The 16,415-nt window shown below is 56.4% G+C and overlaps 2 protein-coding genes across 4 annotated transcripts in view; one reads left to right on the top strand and one right to left on the bottom strand.

The window, feature by feature from the left end:
• Nucleotides 1-16,415, bottom strand: part of PHB2 (prohibitin 2) — a 127,276-nt gene that overhangs the window by 84,165 nt on the left and 26,696 nt on the right. The gene's annotated exons all lie outside the window — the stretch shown is intronic.
• ATN1 (atrophin 1) lies at nt 3,558-15,630 on the top strand. 3 transcript variants are annotated; one of them, XM_053895914.1, is made up of 10 exons: nt 3,558-3,721; nt 8,265-8,459; nt 8,663-8,800; nt 8,950-9,063; nt 9,779-11,799; nt 12,034-12,256; nt 12,638-13,334; nt 14,204-14,347; nt 14,676-14,856; nt 15,065-15,630. In XM_053895914.1, the coding sequence occupies exons 2-10, from the start codon at nt 8,433-8,435 to the stop codon at nt 15,096-15,098; spliced, it is 3,579 nt and encodes a 1,192-aa protein (XP_053751889.1). In that variant the 5' UTR covers nt 3,558-3,721; nt 8,265-8,432; the 3' UTR covers nt 15,099-15,630. The 3 variants fall into 3 exon arrangements, with proteins under 3 accessions (XP_053751889.1, XP_053751890.1, XP_053751888.1); XM_053895913.1 differs by having other exon boundaries at nt 3,559-3,721; nt 9,776-11,799; XM_053895915.1 differs by lacking the exon at nt 8,950-9,063 and having other exon boundaries at nt 9,776-11,799.

Raw genomic sequence — 16,415 nt, 5'->3', positions numbered from 1 at the left:
GTGGCCGGAGACCCACTATAAACCTTCAGCTCCAGTGGAGCACTGACTTTGAGATGGGGACCCAGGAACCACCTAGGGAGAGAAACCCTCTCATAGGGCTGGGATACAGAGCAGAGCCCAGCAGGTAGGTGTTCCACACGGGGTGCTGTGGCCACTAGAGGGAGGCAAGGTTCTGTGGGACACCAGGCTCCCCCTGAGCTAGGGGTGGGATGGGAGGAATTTCAAGGCTGTCCCCTCTATGGGCCTCCTACTCTGTTTCTACTCTGAGTTCTGGTCCTGGGCACCCTGCCATCCTGCCCAACTCCAGAACTAGAAGAGGATTTTAGTCCTGTATGGGCAGGACCCATTTCACTGCTCTTGTTCCTGTGTCCCTGACATACTCAGCCATTTTCAGTTCTTGCCCCTGCTCCTCCAAGCCTCTTAGTAGGGGCATCTCATCTTTCCCTTCTCTCTTGTCTCCTGGCGCCCCTTTCTGTTCCCCTTGGGGCACACTGTGTTCTGTGCCTCTCAGTTTTCTCTGGGGTTCCCAGTATCTATCTTCTCCAACTCCTGGACTGACCAAGACCATTTTGGTTGGAGCCACATTTCCTAACCTCTGTCCTTTCCTCCCTCCTTGCTAGGTGGGCTTCTCTGGCAGCCATCCCCCCCCCCCCCCCCAAAGGTTCTGGGTTGGATTGGGTTACAGCTGGCTCTGTCTGGGCCTCCCGGGCCCCTCTCTCCACTTTCCCTTTGTGCTGTTGCCTGGAGACCAGTGGGTTGTGGGGGGCTGGGGTGAGGGGTGGTGGTGGTGGTGGTGGTGTGTGTGTGTGTGTGTGTGTGATGCACCCCAAAGCTGAACGGTGAGCCTGGTCTTAAGATAGGGGAAGAATTGGAGGGGGTAGGCCCTGGCTTCTCTGACTCTACCTGTCTTCTGTTCCTACGTAGGCCTACATTTTTCTTTTAGGCTCAGGTATGTCACCATCTTAGCCCAGCCCTTAGTGGTTAAAAAACTAGAGAGAGCAGCTCCGCCTAGAAGGGAGCTGGGAAGGGCCTGGGCCTGGGCCCAGTGGGAGACTTGAACTGAGAAGTGCAGAAAGAGAGGAAATGCAATGGGGAGCGAGTAGGAGGAGCCTTGGAACAAAGTTGGGGGGTGGGGAGAAGGAGCAGGGGCCATTCTAGGGCTTAGAGGAAGGGAGGGCAGGGATCACCGGGGAGAGGGGGACAGGGAGCTGGCCTGGTCTGTGGAAGGCCCTGAGGAATACAGAAGGTGAGCGTGCAGTAGAAAAGTGAGTGGCAAACCAAAAAGCTAAAGAGTGGTGATTCATCCCCAGGCCAAGGAAGCCTTGCCCAGGTTCCCCAGTGCTTTAGAATCTGTTTAAATCTTCGGGTATTCCCAGAATTTGGCCGAGCCTGGCCCAAGGAAATATGAGGCTAATTCCACTGAGTTGCTACAGAGCCAGCCTCCATCCTTCCCAGAAGGCTAGTGGGATCCTGCCATTCAGGGCCTATCTTTGGCCTCTAGCTGGCTTGGCCCCATACATACCCTACTCCCACCCCAAAACTGGAGAGCTATTAAGGGCTCCCAATCCAGGCTCCAGCTCCAGCTCTTCCAGTTTCCCAGCCTGCCTCCCTCCCATTCTCTGGCCTTCCCAATCTCTGCTGCCAAAAATCACCCAGTGTCTTGGTGTCCTTTGTCCTGGGAGATGTTGCTGCTTGGTATGGGGCCAGGGAGACAGCCTAGAAGACATTGGTGGTGGACGGGCAGAAGTGTTGGCTTTAGGCTGGAGACTGGAAATGGCTGCCTGGAGAGCTGGGAGGGTTGAAGGAAGACCCTGTGGTCTGCGGGTGGGGTGGGGATTGTCTCCATAGTAGAATGATTGGGATTGGGGAACCAGGGCCCCTAGGGATTTCGCTCCACGGTGAGCCTAATCCCCACCTGACCCCTTCCCTGTGGCCAAGAGTACTGTCTGTGATGACTTCAGACAGGTTTGGGGAGGAAAATGTAGACACCACCAGACAGAAGAGCCTGAAGAAGATGGTGTCCCATTCCCATAAATTAATCCCTTACCTACACTGGGGCTTGCTCTCCCCCATTTCTATCATTTCCTTCTACTGCTTTCCCTTTCCATCTCCACTGTCTTCCTCATCTCTGGTCTTCCCTCCTCCATACTGCCACCAAAGGCCTTGTTTATCTTACATTTCCTTCTAATCTTCTTTACCCACCCCCCCCCCCCCCATTCTATCCACCTTTGTCTTGCCAACTGAAACCCTCCTCAGCTCTCTTGGAAACCCCCCACCCCCAGAATCCAGCCATCCCAGTGTCTTACCCCCTCCTTTGCCACCCAGTACCCCAGTCCCTCTAGAATATGCATCCGGCCCCACCTCTTTCAAACCTTCCTAAGGTTCTTCACCTTTCCACTTCTCTCCATGCTGCCGTCTCTGAACTCGACTCTCTCCAGCTTTCCATCATCACCCCTAAATTCTTACATTTATTATATTCCTAATACGAATCACCTCCAAATTAGAATCACCTCCAAATCCAGAAAACCCATATTCCTATATGTCAATGTCTCCATCTTTTCAATTTATTCCCCTCCCCATGACCCCAAACTTCCATCCCATTCTCCCTCATAATCACCCCCCCCCACCTCTCCAGCTACATGTCTGCCAGAGACGCTGTCACCCCAAGATTTAGCCATCCCTCCTTGTCACATACCTCACTGCCCTCGGAGCCCCCATGTAGCTCCATTTTCCCAACGTAACCCCATTAGACCAGTCTCTGCCACACACCCACAACCTCCCACTTCCCCTCTGCCACAGACCCCTTGGTCCCCAAACTTCTCCAGTCTCCCCTTATCGGCCCTGACAACCAACAGCCCCTCCCACCTAGTCGTCTGGTTCCCCACATTCAGCCTCAGCGAACCCCTCCCCGCGCCCCAGCCCCCTGGGCCGGCCTCGGCCAACTCGCACAGCGCCTCCCCCTCTCCGGATCCCCCTCTCTCCCCCCTCGCAGCTTGCCTCGCGCTCCCTCCCTCGCGTCTCCCTCCTGGCCCCTCTCTCCTCCGTTCCTCCGCGCTCCCTCCTTCTCCCTCTTCCTCCCTTCTCCCATCCCCCTCTCCCAAGCTCCCTCCCTTCGCCGTCCGCTTTCCTGTGCGAGTCGCCGGACGCGCCGCCCAGCCCGCCCGCAGCCCCGCGTCGGGCCGGGGCCTCGGGCCGGGACCCATTTAGGGGGGACCGCTGGCCTCGAGGAGGGGCTAGGAGGGGGCGAGGGGGACGAACGCCTGGGAAGGGGCGGGGGCCGCGGGCGGAGGCCGCCTAGGGGGCCGGGGATCGCGCGAGTGCGGGCTGCGCGGGGCGGGCGCGGGCGGCGGGCGGGAGGCGGCGGGTCAGAGCAGCTCGGAGCGCCGGCCGGGCCGCGGGGGCGAGCGGCGCGGCGGGGGCGGGCGGCGCGGCCCGGGCATTCCGGGCGGCCGGGGGGAGGTGGCGGGCCTGGGGAGGGGCTGAACGAGAGCGGGGATCGGGGTCTGCTCCGGGGGCAGGCGGGCGATCGGGGCCAGGTGGGTGAAAAGGGGGGATGGGGGCCGCCCTCCGGGGGGGTCGGGGCCGGCGCCGCCGCCGTCGCGGCGGCGACTGAAGCCGGGAAGAGGAGAGGGGGGCGGGGGAGCGGCCGCCGCCGCCCCCCGGAGGCGCCGGAGCCCCGGATCCCGTTCGGAGCCAGCCAGCCGTCCCGAGCTACGACCAGGTAAGATCTGCTGCCACCCGGGCCTCGGGCCCGCCCGGGTTCTGGCCCGCGGCTCCCCACCCCCACCCCTCCCAGTTTCCCCCTCCCGCCGCCGCCGCCGCCGCCTCCATTTGTTATTTTCCCGATCCGGTACCCCCACTGCGGGCTCTGCCCGGCCTGAGGCCGGGGGACTCAGGGGGTGGGGCCGGCCCCCAAGGAGGGATGGGGGCCAGGGCACCCGGAGGATCGGGTGGATGGAGGGAGGTGGGAGGGTCTCAGGAGGAGGGCTGATGGGGCAGCGAGGGTAGCCAGGACCCCGGGACCAAAAGAGGAGCACCGAGGTGGAGGGTGGCTAGAGGAAAAAGGGGGATGCCGGCGAGGGGGCTTCGGGCGAAGGCAAAAAGGGACTGGAGATATGGCAGCGAGGTGGGGCATTAGGGCTCCAGGGAAAGGCCCAAAACCCGGGTTTCAGAACTCAGGGTTGGGGGTGCTAGGTGTAGAAGGGAAGTAGGAAATGGGGAAGGGGTGTGGTAGGTGGAAAGAGAAGGGTCGTAGCTGATGAAGGAGGAGAATGGAACCTGGGGAAACGGAGGCTCTGAAGGGACCAAGGAGAGGTCCACGTTTGAGAAGCAGAACCTGAGGTGTTACAGGGTTCAAGTGGGAAGTGGATGCCTTTGTGACTCTATTTTCTTTCCCCTACTTTAGGTAACCTCTGACCTTGTTTTTCCAGACCCCAGCATGGTTCCTTCTTGGAGAGGGACACACTGGTGCCCAGTGCTCTGGTCCCCCTAAAACTATGAGGAGGAAGATGGGAACACTGAAGGGAGAGTTAGGGAGAAAGGGTTTCTGAGAGGGTAGAAAAGGAGAGAATTGGATGGTCTTATAGGCACTCCAGGCAAGTTGTGACCTCCACCCTCAAGTCCCCAGAGCACCCACGGCCCCTCTAGCTGGGGTTTCTGAAGGGGGAGGTATCTTCATTTTTGTTTTGAGCTCAAAGATTTCTCTTTGTGCATGGGCTTATTTCTACTGGGGTAGATACTCTTCTTAAGCTCCCTTCCCTGGGGGTGCTCCTGGAGGGTAGGAGTTGCTTTGGCAACTGGAGGGGGAGTGGCTGGCAGATGGACTCCTGGGATAGACTCTTGAGGGGCAGGTTCTACCATTTTGTTGCCATAGCAACGATCCAGTGGGATGTCCTATAGGTGGGGGTTCAGAATCTTGATTGGACCTCAGCCTTTGGCTATGTCCTTGGTACTCTTAGCTGGGTTCTGGAAGGTGTTTCTGGTGCTGCTGGTGAATAGGAGGTTCCCAAGGGGGTCCTCCGCCTTCCGGCAAGCAGTTTGTTGGAACAGGTAGACATGTTATTTGCCGGTCATAGACGTCGCTCCAAGTTCCTCCCCTTAGGCATGGTGGGAAGCTGGAAAAGCTTCTGTTCAAGTTACACCAGGTTTTGGTAGTTCTTTCTGGCCTCTGCCTCCCTTATTATTAGGGACTTCTTGTATATAGTATACAGTTGTTTGTTTCTTTGCACTGATATTCTTCTGTTTTCTTAAACTTGAGTTTCCCTTCCCAAGTCTCCCTTTTTCTCTTTCCCAGACTATCACGACAGTGACCCCTTCCATCCACTAACCTTTGACCTTCTGCTTCTCTGACCTTGTGGGAGTGGCTGGGCTCTCCAAGCTCATCTCATGTGAGGGTGGCCCAGGCGAGAGGGCTGTGCAACAGCCTGGTGCAGTGGAAATACTCTGAACAGGAGCCAACATACCTGGGTCGGGTACTGGTCGTACCTCTAACTGTGGCCTTGGGCCAGTCACTTCTCTGAGCCTTGGCTTCATTGTAAGATGAAGGGGTTATAGATAAGATGATCTCTGAGGCCCCTCTGACCTCCCCCGGTTCTAAGAAGGCTTAGACTAATGCTTGCAGACTTATCTGCTGGTCTGGGCCGCATTGTTATCTAGGAGTCACTTTGGACTGGTTTGTTAGTCTGGCAGGTCTGGAATGATGATGGGGGCTGGGCCAGTGATCCTGAAATTCACCCTGCAAGCCTTTCCCAGAAAGCCTTATGCCTCGATTGTGTATTCCCTCTGACATCCTTCTTGTATTTCTCCCTTATTCTCCTATTCTTAGAGACTCTTTCCCTATTTCTCACTTTTGCATCTCCCCAATCTGGTCTTTATCCTTCTTCTTTTGCAGTAAGGCCATGAAAGGGAATGTGTGTAGTGTGTTGCAGAAACACAGTAGGTGCTTTATAAATATTAGTTATAGTGACTGGCTACTAGGGCTAGATGGAGTATGGTTCACCTTGTTGATGCTGAAGCATGCTCCGAGTTCAGAAGCATATATATGGCCCAACCCTAATTCCTCTCCCCTTGCCACTCCTTTCCCTCGAGATTACCTATGCTTTTATGACTGCTTTTCTCCTTCAAAGCTACTCACTGCTAATTTTATCAGATTTCAGCTGTTTAAAACAGTTGCAGTAGGGGGAGGGGCACACTGATTGCTGTGTTTTTCAGTTACATTCGTGCATTTCTCTGACCTTTTGGATCCCCTAGCTGTAATGGACTTGGTGAATGGGTTCTGGGATGGAAAGGAGAGATGGGCACCCTCCTCTAGAGGGGCTGGCAAAGACACACCAGCCACACATAGTAATCCTGGCTGTGCTTTTGTTAAGATTGTTTTCCTCTTTTGTTACAGCGGGTTTGTTCTTTGGATTTTTGGAGGTTAACAATATTTAAAACTGATCTCCACAACAATTCAAAAATGCGGTAGTAGTTGTAGTTGAAGAAAAGTGGCTGGTTTACCGGACAGAGCATTAGTTCTAAGTTCAGAAGACCTGAAGCTCTGTCCCAGCTCTTTTATGATTCTAAGTAAATTATTATTAAGTTTCCTGGAAAGGTTAGGTTCAACCCCCCTCTGCCCCCTACCCCCCCTTGCCAGTCTCAGTGTGAATAGTTAGGGTTCACTGGAGGTGAAGGAGAAGTAATTACTCTGTGTTCCTGGGGAAAAATATGCAGTATACTGTGATAATACCATTTACCTAGCCAGGCCTTGTAACTCAGAATAGCTGGGTAAGTTTACCCCATTCCCACCAAAGTCGGGCAACATTTTATTTGAAAAGACCTACTGAAGTTAGTCAATAGGCCAGGAAGAAGAACGGAACAGAGCACGCATATATACGCGACATCAGTGGGAGATACAGAAAGGAAGAAAACAGTGAGAAGATACCATTTTTGCTCTCAAAAGATCTTATGGTCCAGTAATATGGAGACCTGACCCTTAGCAAGAAATACCAACAAGTACAAAGGAAAATAGCTGACTATAGATATAGGTACAGAGATAGATAGGCTGTGAGGAGGTATGTGTCCCTGTCTAAACCAAGTGGGAATACAGGTTTACCAGTTTGTAAATTTGTATTAAGTGCTCACTGATTTTCACTACTTTGGTTGGTAAAATGAAAGTCCTGACTTTCTAGCCTTGGGGAACCCAGGCATTAGAAGTGGGTGGGGGAAGGTCTCCATGAGACTCTCAGAAATAAGTTCTGCACTTTGGGGGTACCTAGGTTTGGGCTTGGGATTGGTAGGACTGTGTGCATTTGTGTTATAGAATGGGGCATTCTTCTCCCACCTACTCTGATGTGAAAAGATTCTTTTCATATCTCTGGGACTGATCTAGGCCTTCTGAGAACTCACCCCACCAACTTCTGACGAGAGTATAGCAAAGTCTAAAAGAAATAGTATGGGCTTTGAAGTCAGGGAGATGTAGGCCTGATTCCGGTGCTGTCACTGGTTTCTGTGTATTCATCACACGAAGTTGGGCAAGTCACAGTCTCAATCTTTGAGCCTCAGTTTCCTCCTCTGTATAATGGAAATAAGAATACCTACTTTGCAGGGTTAGGTTGTAAATATTAAATGAAACTCTGTGTAAGGGCATGACATAAAGACAGCACTCAATAAATTCATACCTCAGCTACATTTCTTTATGCTCCTTGGGAAGGCTCTGTGGAACTCGTGTACCCACAGATACTTTCCAGGTATCAGGAAGGGTAGAATAATGTGAGTGCATGGGTAGGGTACATCTGAGTTTTCTGCCTTCTCCAGAGTTGAAAGAGATGATGTGAGCAGAGTCTCTTTCATGTGTAGATAGCTGAGGTAGCCCGTGGGGCGAGCCAGCAGTGTCTTATGGGGGTTGTACCTCTTAGCCCAAAGGCCTAGGGTTGGGCCACTTACTCAAGCCCCTTGCTAAGCACAACAGTATCGCCTTCAGACTCTGTTCCCCAATTTGGAGACTCTGATGGTTTTTTCTTTTTTTTTCTTTTTTTTTTTTTTAAATTTTTTTTTTTTCAACGTTTTTTATTTATTTTTGGGACAGAGAGAGACAGAGCATGAACGGGGGAGGGGCAGAGAGAGAGGGAGACACAGAATCGGAAACAGGCTCCAGGCTCCGAGCCATCAGCCCAGAGCCTGATGCGGGGCTCGAACTCACGGACCGCGAGATCGTGACCTGGCTGAAGTCGGACGCTTAACCGACTGCGCCACCCAGGCGCCCCTCTGATGGTTTTTTCTAACAGGCTTCACTGAAAACAAATCCTGCAAGTTCCAGGGGCCTACACTGGAAACTTGGGAGATCCTGCTTCCCGCTTCCCAGGCCACAGCTGTGGGGAACTTGGGGTGAAGCAGAGAAGTTTCTGTATTCAGCTGCCCAGGCAGAGGAGAATGGGGTCTCCACAGCCTGAAGAATGAAGACACGACAGAATAAAGACTCAGTGAGTAATAGCTAAAATAAGAGCCACAAAGGGGCAGATGAGGGGCAGAGAAACCGGGGTGGGGTGGGGAGCAGTGAGGGCCTGGAGAGAAAGAATAGAAATAAGGCACGCCATGAAGTTAGGTGCTAGGTAAAAACAAAACAAAACAAACAAAAAAAACAAACCAAAAACCTACATTGTCTGCTTCCTTCCTTTTCCCTCAGATGTCAATGAGGAGTGGACGGAAGAAAGAGGCCCCTGGGCCCCGGGAAGAGCTGAGATCGAGGGGCCGGGCCTCCCCTGGAGGGGTCAGCACGTCCAGCAGTGATGGCAAAGCCGAAAAGTCTAGGCAGACAGCCAAGGTATTCTGTCCTCAGGTCCTCCCACAGGATGCCCAGGCACTGGGGCTGACGGTGTATGTGTGTGTGTTGTGGGGGAACTTCCTGTCTGGCAGAGAGTAACTGTGGAGGCTCGGGAGGTAGGAGAAAGGAATTTTCTTTCTCTCTAACAGAAGGCCCGCGTAGAGGAAGCCTCCACCCCAAAGGTCAGCAAGCAGGGCCGGAGTGAGGAGATCTCAGAAAGTGAAAGTGAGGAGACCAATGCACCAAAAAAGACCAAAACCGAGGTGGGTGACCCTTGCAGCCATCCTCACCCATTTTCTGACCACGCTTTCCCAAAAACTTCCCTTCATGATTGCTACTTTAATCTCGCCTGGGACATGAGAGAAAAGTCATATCCTAGGGCTTATTAAAGGAGTCCTGTCTATAGTGTGTCAGATGGATTTTTAGGGCTTTAGCCAGACCACTAGATGACCAGGCAGGGCCAAAGGGCCTGGAAGAGTGTGAGGGATTCTAGCCTCTCCTTTTCCAGGTCCTGCTTTTCATGAGGGGGCTGGAGAGGAGGTTAAAGGTGAGAGGTCTTAGTGGAAGGAATAAATCATAAGGAAAACACGTAAGGAGTGGTCTTCTTAAAAAGCACGGGTTTCTGGCATGTGTAGTTAAGGGGGTGAAGGAGATGAGAGGAAGGCGGATATGAGCTGGTGGAAGACGAGGATTTGGGTGTAGCTGTGGACAGCGAGATGGTGCTTGAGATGGACACTTGAGGAAAGAATGGAGTTTTACAAGGAGGGGAACAAGAGTGGCTGCTAGGGTGCAGCTGAGAATGTGGGGAGAGTGGAGGAATCCCCACGTGGCAGGGAGGGGGGCTGGAGCCAGAGTTCATCACGTCGTACAGTGGTGTGCTGGGAGGGGGATGTGATTTTGTGCAAGGGAGGCCCCAAATCTCGGAGAAGCGAGGGAAAAGAAAAGGGAAAAAAAATGGTCCTCCTTTTTCTACAGCAGGAGCTCCCTCGGCCACAGTCTCCCTCAGATCTGGATAGTTTAGATGGGCGAAGCCTCAATGATGATGGCAGCAGTGACCCTAGGGATATTGACCAGGATAACCGAAGCACGTCCCCCAGCATCTACAGCCCTGGAAGCGTGGAGAATGACTCCGACTCATCTTCTGGCCTGTCCCAGGGCCCAGCCCGCCCCTACCACCCCCCTCCACTCTTTCCTCCCTCTCCTCCACCGCCAGACAGCACCCCCCGACAGCCAGAGCCTGGCTTCGAACCCCATCCTTCTGTGACACCCTCTGGATATCATGCTCCCATGGAGCCCCCTCCATCTCGAATGTTCCAGGCTCCTCCCGGGGCCCCTCCCCCTCACCCACAGCTCTACCCCGGGGGCACTGGCGGAGGAGTTTTGTCTGGACCCCCAATGGGTCCCAAGGGAGGAGGGGCTGCCTCTTCAGTGGGGGCTCCTAGTGGGGGTAAACAGCACCCTCCACCCACCACCCCCATTTCAATATCAAGCTCTGGGGCTGGTGGTGCTCCCCCAACAAAGCCACCTAACACTCCAGTGGGTGGTGGAAGCCTACCCTCTGCTCCACCACCAGCCACCTTCCCCCATGTGACACCAAACCTGCCTCCCCCACCTGCTCTGAGACCCCTTAACAATGCATCAGCCTCTCCTCCTGGCCTGGGGGCCCAGCCACTACCTGGGCATCTGCCCTCTCCCCATGCCATGGGGCAGGGTATGGGTGGACTTCCTCCTGGCCCAGAGAAGGGCCCCACTCTTGCTCCCTCACCCCATCCTCTGCCCCCTGCTTCCTCCTCTTCTGCCCCAGCCCCGCCAATGAGGTATCCATACTCGTCTGCAGGTAGCAGCTCTGCAGCAGCCTCCTCTTCCAGTTCTTCCTCTTCCTCTGCCTCCCAGTACCCAGCTTCCCAGGCATTGCCCAGTTATCCCCACTCCTTCCCTCCCCCAACAAGCCTGTCTGTCTCCAATCAGCCACCCAAATACACTCAGCCCTCCCTTCCATCCCAGGCTGTATGGAGCCAGGGTCCCCCCCCACCTCCTCCCTATGGCCGTCTCTTAGCCAACAGCAATGCCCACCCAGGCCCCTTCCCTCCTTCCACTGGAGGCCAGTCCACAGGCCACCCACCAGCCCCAACACATCACCATCACCACCAGCAGCAGCAGCAACAGCAGCAACAGCAGCAGCAGCAGCAGCAGCAACAGCAGCAACAGCAACATCATGGGAGCTCTGGGCCTCCTCCACCTGGAGCATATCCCCACTCCCTGGAGAGCAGTAGCTCCCACCATTCCCACCCTTATGCCATGTCGCCCTCCCTGGGGTCTCTGAGGCCCTACCCACCAGGGCCAGCACACCTGCCCCCACCTCACAGCCAGGTGTCCTACAGCCAAGCGGGCCCCAATGGCCCCCCACCCTCTTCCTCCTCTTCCAACTCCTCTTCTTCCTCTCAAGGATCCTACCCATGTTCACACCCCTCCCCTTCCCAGGGCCCCCAAGGAGCGCCCTACCCCTTCCCACCGGTGCCTCCGGTCACCACCTCTTCGGCTACGCTTTCCACTGTCATTGCCACAGTGGCTTCCTCGCCAGCGGGCTATAAAACAGCTTCCCCACCTGGGCCCCCGCCGTATGGAAAGAGAGCCCCGTCCCCAGGGGCCTACAAGACAGCCACCCCACCGGGATACAAGCCGGGGTCGCCTCCCTCCTTCCGAACAGGGACCCCACCCGGCTACCGAGGCGCCTCGCCGCCCGCGGGCCCAGGGACCTTCAAGCCAGGCTCGCCCACTGTGGGGCCAGGGCCTCTGCCACCTGCCGGGCCCTCAGGCCTGTCCTCCCTGCCACCACCACCTGCGGCCCCTGCCTCGGGGCCGCCCCTGAACGCCACGCAGATCAAGCAAGAGCCGGCTGAAGAGTATGAGACACCCGAGAGCCCGGCGCCCCCGGCCCGCAGCCCCTCGCCCCCTCCCAAGGTGGTAGACGTGCCCAGCCATGCCAGCCAGTCAGCCAGGTGAGCCGCCAGGGCGGGGTGCGGTTGGGCCTGGAACGGGGAACGGCGAAGGGGCAGTGGAGAGACCGGCAGAGGCGACAAGAGGGGAACCTTGCGTTCGTGTGGTGCCTTTTAGAGTACTCGGGGGCCTCGCCTCCCTCACCGCCTGCGCGGGCTGGTTTGGGGGCAGGGTCACCGCGGGGTCGCTCGGGCAGCTCGCAGGGGCTAAGCGCGCGCTGCCCTCGCGCCCGCCAGGTTCAACAAACACCTGGACCGCGGCTTTAACTCGTGCGCGCGCAGCGACCTGTACTTCGTGCCGCTGGAGGGCTCCAAGCTGGCCAAGAAGCGGGCCGACCTGGTTGAGAAGGTGCGGCGCGAGGCCGAGCAGCGCGCGCGCGAAGAAAAGGAGCGCGAGCGCGAGCGGGAACGCGAGAAGGAGCGGGAACGCGAGAAGGAGCGCGAGCTGGAACGCAGCGTGGTGCGTCACCACATGCGCCGTCCGCCTTCTGGCCTTCCTCTGCGCCGCGCGGGGGGGTGGGGGGTGGCGGGGAGGTCATTGCGCCCCCTGTCCGACAGGAGGAAGCACGGCAGCCCAGGAAATAGAGACCCAGGGATTCCAGCGGGAGGAATCCTTCCTTGCATCCTCCCTTGGGTGGGGGAGGCAAATTCAGATCAGAGTACCTGTGGATGGTAGGGAGAGCCAATATCCAGGAGAAGGTTTAGGGAAATTCCTACTAGGCTGAGTTCCAGTAAGGTGACGCATTTTGGCCTTCAGCTGCCGAGACAATTGAGCAGCTCCGGATCAGCCACATTTTACCAGACCTGCCCTTTTGACTCTGCTTCTCCCTGTATCCCACAGAAGTTGGCTCAGGAGGGCCGGGCTCCAGTGGAGTGCCCATCTCTCGGCCCAGTGCCCCATCGCCCTCCATTTGAGCCGGGCAGTGCTGTGGCTACAGTGCCCCCCTACCTGGGTCCTGACACTCCAGCCCTGCGCACGCTCAGTGAATACGCCCGGCCCCACGTCATGTCTCCCGGCAATCGCAACCATCCATTCTACGTGCCCTTAGGAGCAGTGGACCCGGGGCTCCTGGGTTACAATGTCCCGGCCTTGTACAGCAGTGACCCAGCAGCCCGGGAGAGGGAGCGGGAAGCCCGTGAACGAGACCTCCGTGACCGCCTCAAGCCTGGCTTTGAGGTGAAGCCCAGTGAGCTGGAACCCCTACATGGGGTCCCTGGGCCGGGCCTGGATCCCTTCCCCCGACATGGGGGCCTGGCTCTGCAGCCTGGCCCACCCGGCCTGCACCCTTTCCCCTTTCATCCGAGCCTGGGGCCCCTGGAGAGAGAACGTCTAGCGCTGGCAGCTGGTCCAGCCCTGCGGCCTGACATGTCCTACGCCGAGCGTCTGGCAGCCGAGAGGCAGCATGCAGAAAGGGTGGCAGCTCTGGGCAATGACCCGCTGGCCCGGCTGCAGATGCTCAATGTGACCCCCCATCACCACCAGCACTCCCACATCCACTCCCACCTGCACCTCCACCAGCAGGACGCCATCCATGCAGGTGAGACTCCTACTTCTTTGTCTTCATTGCGTTCTTGTCCCCTGGCAAGTAATTGGGTCTTCTGTTCCTCAGGCCAAGACTTCTCTCCTCTAGTCTGGCATGAGCCTCTCTCCCGGGATTGCTCCCCTGATCTTGGCCTCCCTGTCATCCCCCATCTCTTCATGCCCCAGAGACTGTAATAACCCACACCCCGCCCCTCTTCACAGTCTAGCATCCCACCCACGATAGAGGAAACCTTTGGGGGAACACCACCTTTCTACCCTCAGAACAGCCCCCCACCCCATACCTGGGTCCTTGTTCCTTTGAATTCAACTCTGTTATCATTTCTTGCCATCTTCTCTCCTCCCAGGTGGAGGTCTTTCATGTTTTTCCCCATCTCCAGGCCTCCTACCTTCCAGAAACAGCTCTATAGCTTTGACTGGGGTTATCATAGGTGCTAATGAGCTTTATTTACTATCCTTTTGCTGTATTTCCTTTTGTCCAGTACTTTGCCGGATTTAGCCTCACAGTCATAGTCCTTCCTGGCTCCCTTGTGCTTTCTCTCTCTTAGCCGCGTCTCTCTTCCTGTCTTATTTCCCAAACTTCTATCCCTTCCTATCTCCTCTAAGCAGTCCATGTCTCTCCTTTTCCTCAGACCCCTCTGACAACTGCTGTCTCCTATTCTCTGCCATCCACATGTCCCTACTCCAGTAAGGTCTTGTCCTGACCACCCACCAGGCCCTTAGTTCTTCCATTGTGTCTCTTTGTTCCTCACTAGGTCTCCCTGTGTTGATTGTCCATCTCTTCCCAGGCTTGGATCCCTTCACCCAAATGCATGGTTTTCCCCAAACCTGCCTTCTGGTGACACCTTCCTCTTCTCTACCCTCTAGCCTCTGCCTCGGTGCACCCTCTCATTGACCCCCTGGCCTCAGGGTCTCACCTTACCCGGATCCCCTACCCAGCTGGGACCCTCCCCAACCCCCTTCTTCCTCACCCTCTGCACGAGAACGAAGTTCTTCGTCACCAGCTCTTTGGTAAGGATGGAAGTTGGGGGTGGGGAAGGTCGAACGAGAGAAGGGCAGAAAGGAGGAATCTGGGTGGTAGGATTAGCCTGTTTGGGCTTGGGGAGGGATGAGGAGGTAACCATAGGAGCTGAGAACAGGAGAAGGAGGGCTGAGGCCCTGCCCAAGAGAGGTACAGGTTTTAGTGCCAGGCGGAAGTTTGGATCTTCTCCAGGACTGGCTTTTGCCTGTTTTAGCCTCAGTTTCCTCTGTCTGTAAGGTGGCCAGCTCTGTCCTGGCCCAGAGTAAGTATTCAGGACTCCAGCAGTAATGGGCCCCCCCCCCCCCTTCCTGCCCACAGCTGCTCCGTACCGGGACCTGCCAGCCTCCCTCTCTGCCCCGATGTCGGCAGCTCACCAGCTGCAGGCCATGCACGCGCAGTCGGCTGAGCTGCAGCGCCTGGCGCTGGAGCAGCAGCAGTGGCTTCACGCCCATCACCCGCTGCACAGTGTGCCGCTACCTGCCCAGGAGGACTACTACAGGTACCCTGGGACACCCCTGGGCCAGGGGTGAGGGGGTGTGACCTTAGCCAGCCGGGGATGGGGTGTGGGGATGGGGTGTGGGCAGCGCACTGCTGGCCTTTGGCCTCTGGGGGAGGGAGCTCCTCCTCCACAGTCCTCTGTGAGAGGGGCCAGGTCGGGGTTGACCTCGGTGTCTCATGCCTCTGCTCTGCATCCCCTCTCCACCCAGTCACCTGAAGAAGGAAAGCGACAAGCCACTGTAGAACCTGCAATCAAGAGAGCACCCATGGCCCCTGCATTTGGACCTCGGAGGCCTCCCTCCCAGCCTGCCACCCACGGCTGAGGAGGGGTGCTGCTCATTTGCAGGGTTTCAGCAGCTGGGCAGAGGGAGGGAGGAAGGGACAGATGGAAGGCCAAGGCTCCTGTGGTATGCAGAGGTGGGGAGGTGGCCAGGGGTGGGGGTGGGGGGTGGGGGCAGAAAGCGCACAGTATCTTGGACCAGGTCCCTCTTTCTTGTCCCCCTGCTTTCTTCCTCCCCCATGCCCAACCCCTGGTGGCCACTGCCCCTCCCACCCCGTTGGTGTGATTATTTCATCTGTTAGATGTGGCTGTTTTGCGTAGCATCGTGTGCTGCCCCCGCCCCTCCCCAGTCCCCGTGCGCGCGTCCCTTCTGCGATGTATGCCCCTTGCCCTTCCCCGACATTAATAATTTATATATATAAATATCTATATGACGCTCTTTAAAAAACATCCCAACCAAAACCAAACAAAAACATCCTCACGACTCCCCAGGAAGATGGCTGTGACTGGTTCTTTGCGGGCTGTGGGGGCGGAGTTGGGGCGGTGGTCATAGGGGACTACGCAGCGGTGCCTGGAGAGAAGGCTGTGGAACCGGACACAAGTGGGTGTAGCGACCCTGGACAGTTGGAGAGGAGATCTCGGAAGAGCCAAGGGCCCTGGAGCCCTAGCTCCGCTGGAGGGGTACTATGGAGCTAGCCAGTCCCCTCTTGAGTCGCAAGGCTGGGAAGTCCAGATGCTGGAGGCCAAGGACAGGCCCGCCTCTGACAGGGTCAGGCCTAGGAAGCCACTCAGACTTTGGAGGCGTTTCTGCCACTGGCCCCACAGCTAGGAGCCACCGGAGTCCAGAATCCTTTCCGTCGAATAGATTGAAAAAAGGGTTACGAAGCGGAGGTGCAGGGGCGGAATTCCACTAGGTTAAAGCGATTCGAAGTCTGGATTCTTAAGTACTCCTTGGTTTGAGGAGGAAGTGGGTGACCATTTCAAACGTGTGGAACAGAAGAGAAATTGGAGGGCGTTACTTTGGAGCGCACACCCCTGCACAAGGCCATTTTAGGCAAGCACGGGAGCCGCCTCAGCGCTCAGCGTTTATTGCAGCGAATCACTTCGTTCTCAAAAACTGCAGGGGGTGTGACCAGCTTTCCCAGCCAATCAGCTTTGGGTTCATTTGCATAGGTCCGAGTCAAATGTTCACAAACTCTAGAAACGGATGATATAAACAAATTTCTTTTTCCCCTATCTTTCCTTCTGAAAGTTATAGTGTCCCTCGTTGATTATACAGC

The sequence above is a fragment of the Panthera pardus genome, unplaced genomic scaffold, assembly GCF_024362965.1.
Source record: "Panthera pardus isolate Hobbes unplaced genomic scaffold, ASM2436296v1 HiC_scaffold_6, whole genome shotgun sequence".
Taxonomy (NCBI): Eukaryota; Metazoa; Chordata; class Mammalia; order Carnivora; family Felidae; genus Panthera; species Panthera pardus.
The sequence above is the reverse complement of the archived record's forward strand: the minus strand, read 5'-3'. Positions and strand labels throughout refer to the sequence as shown.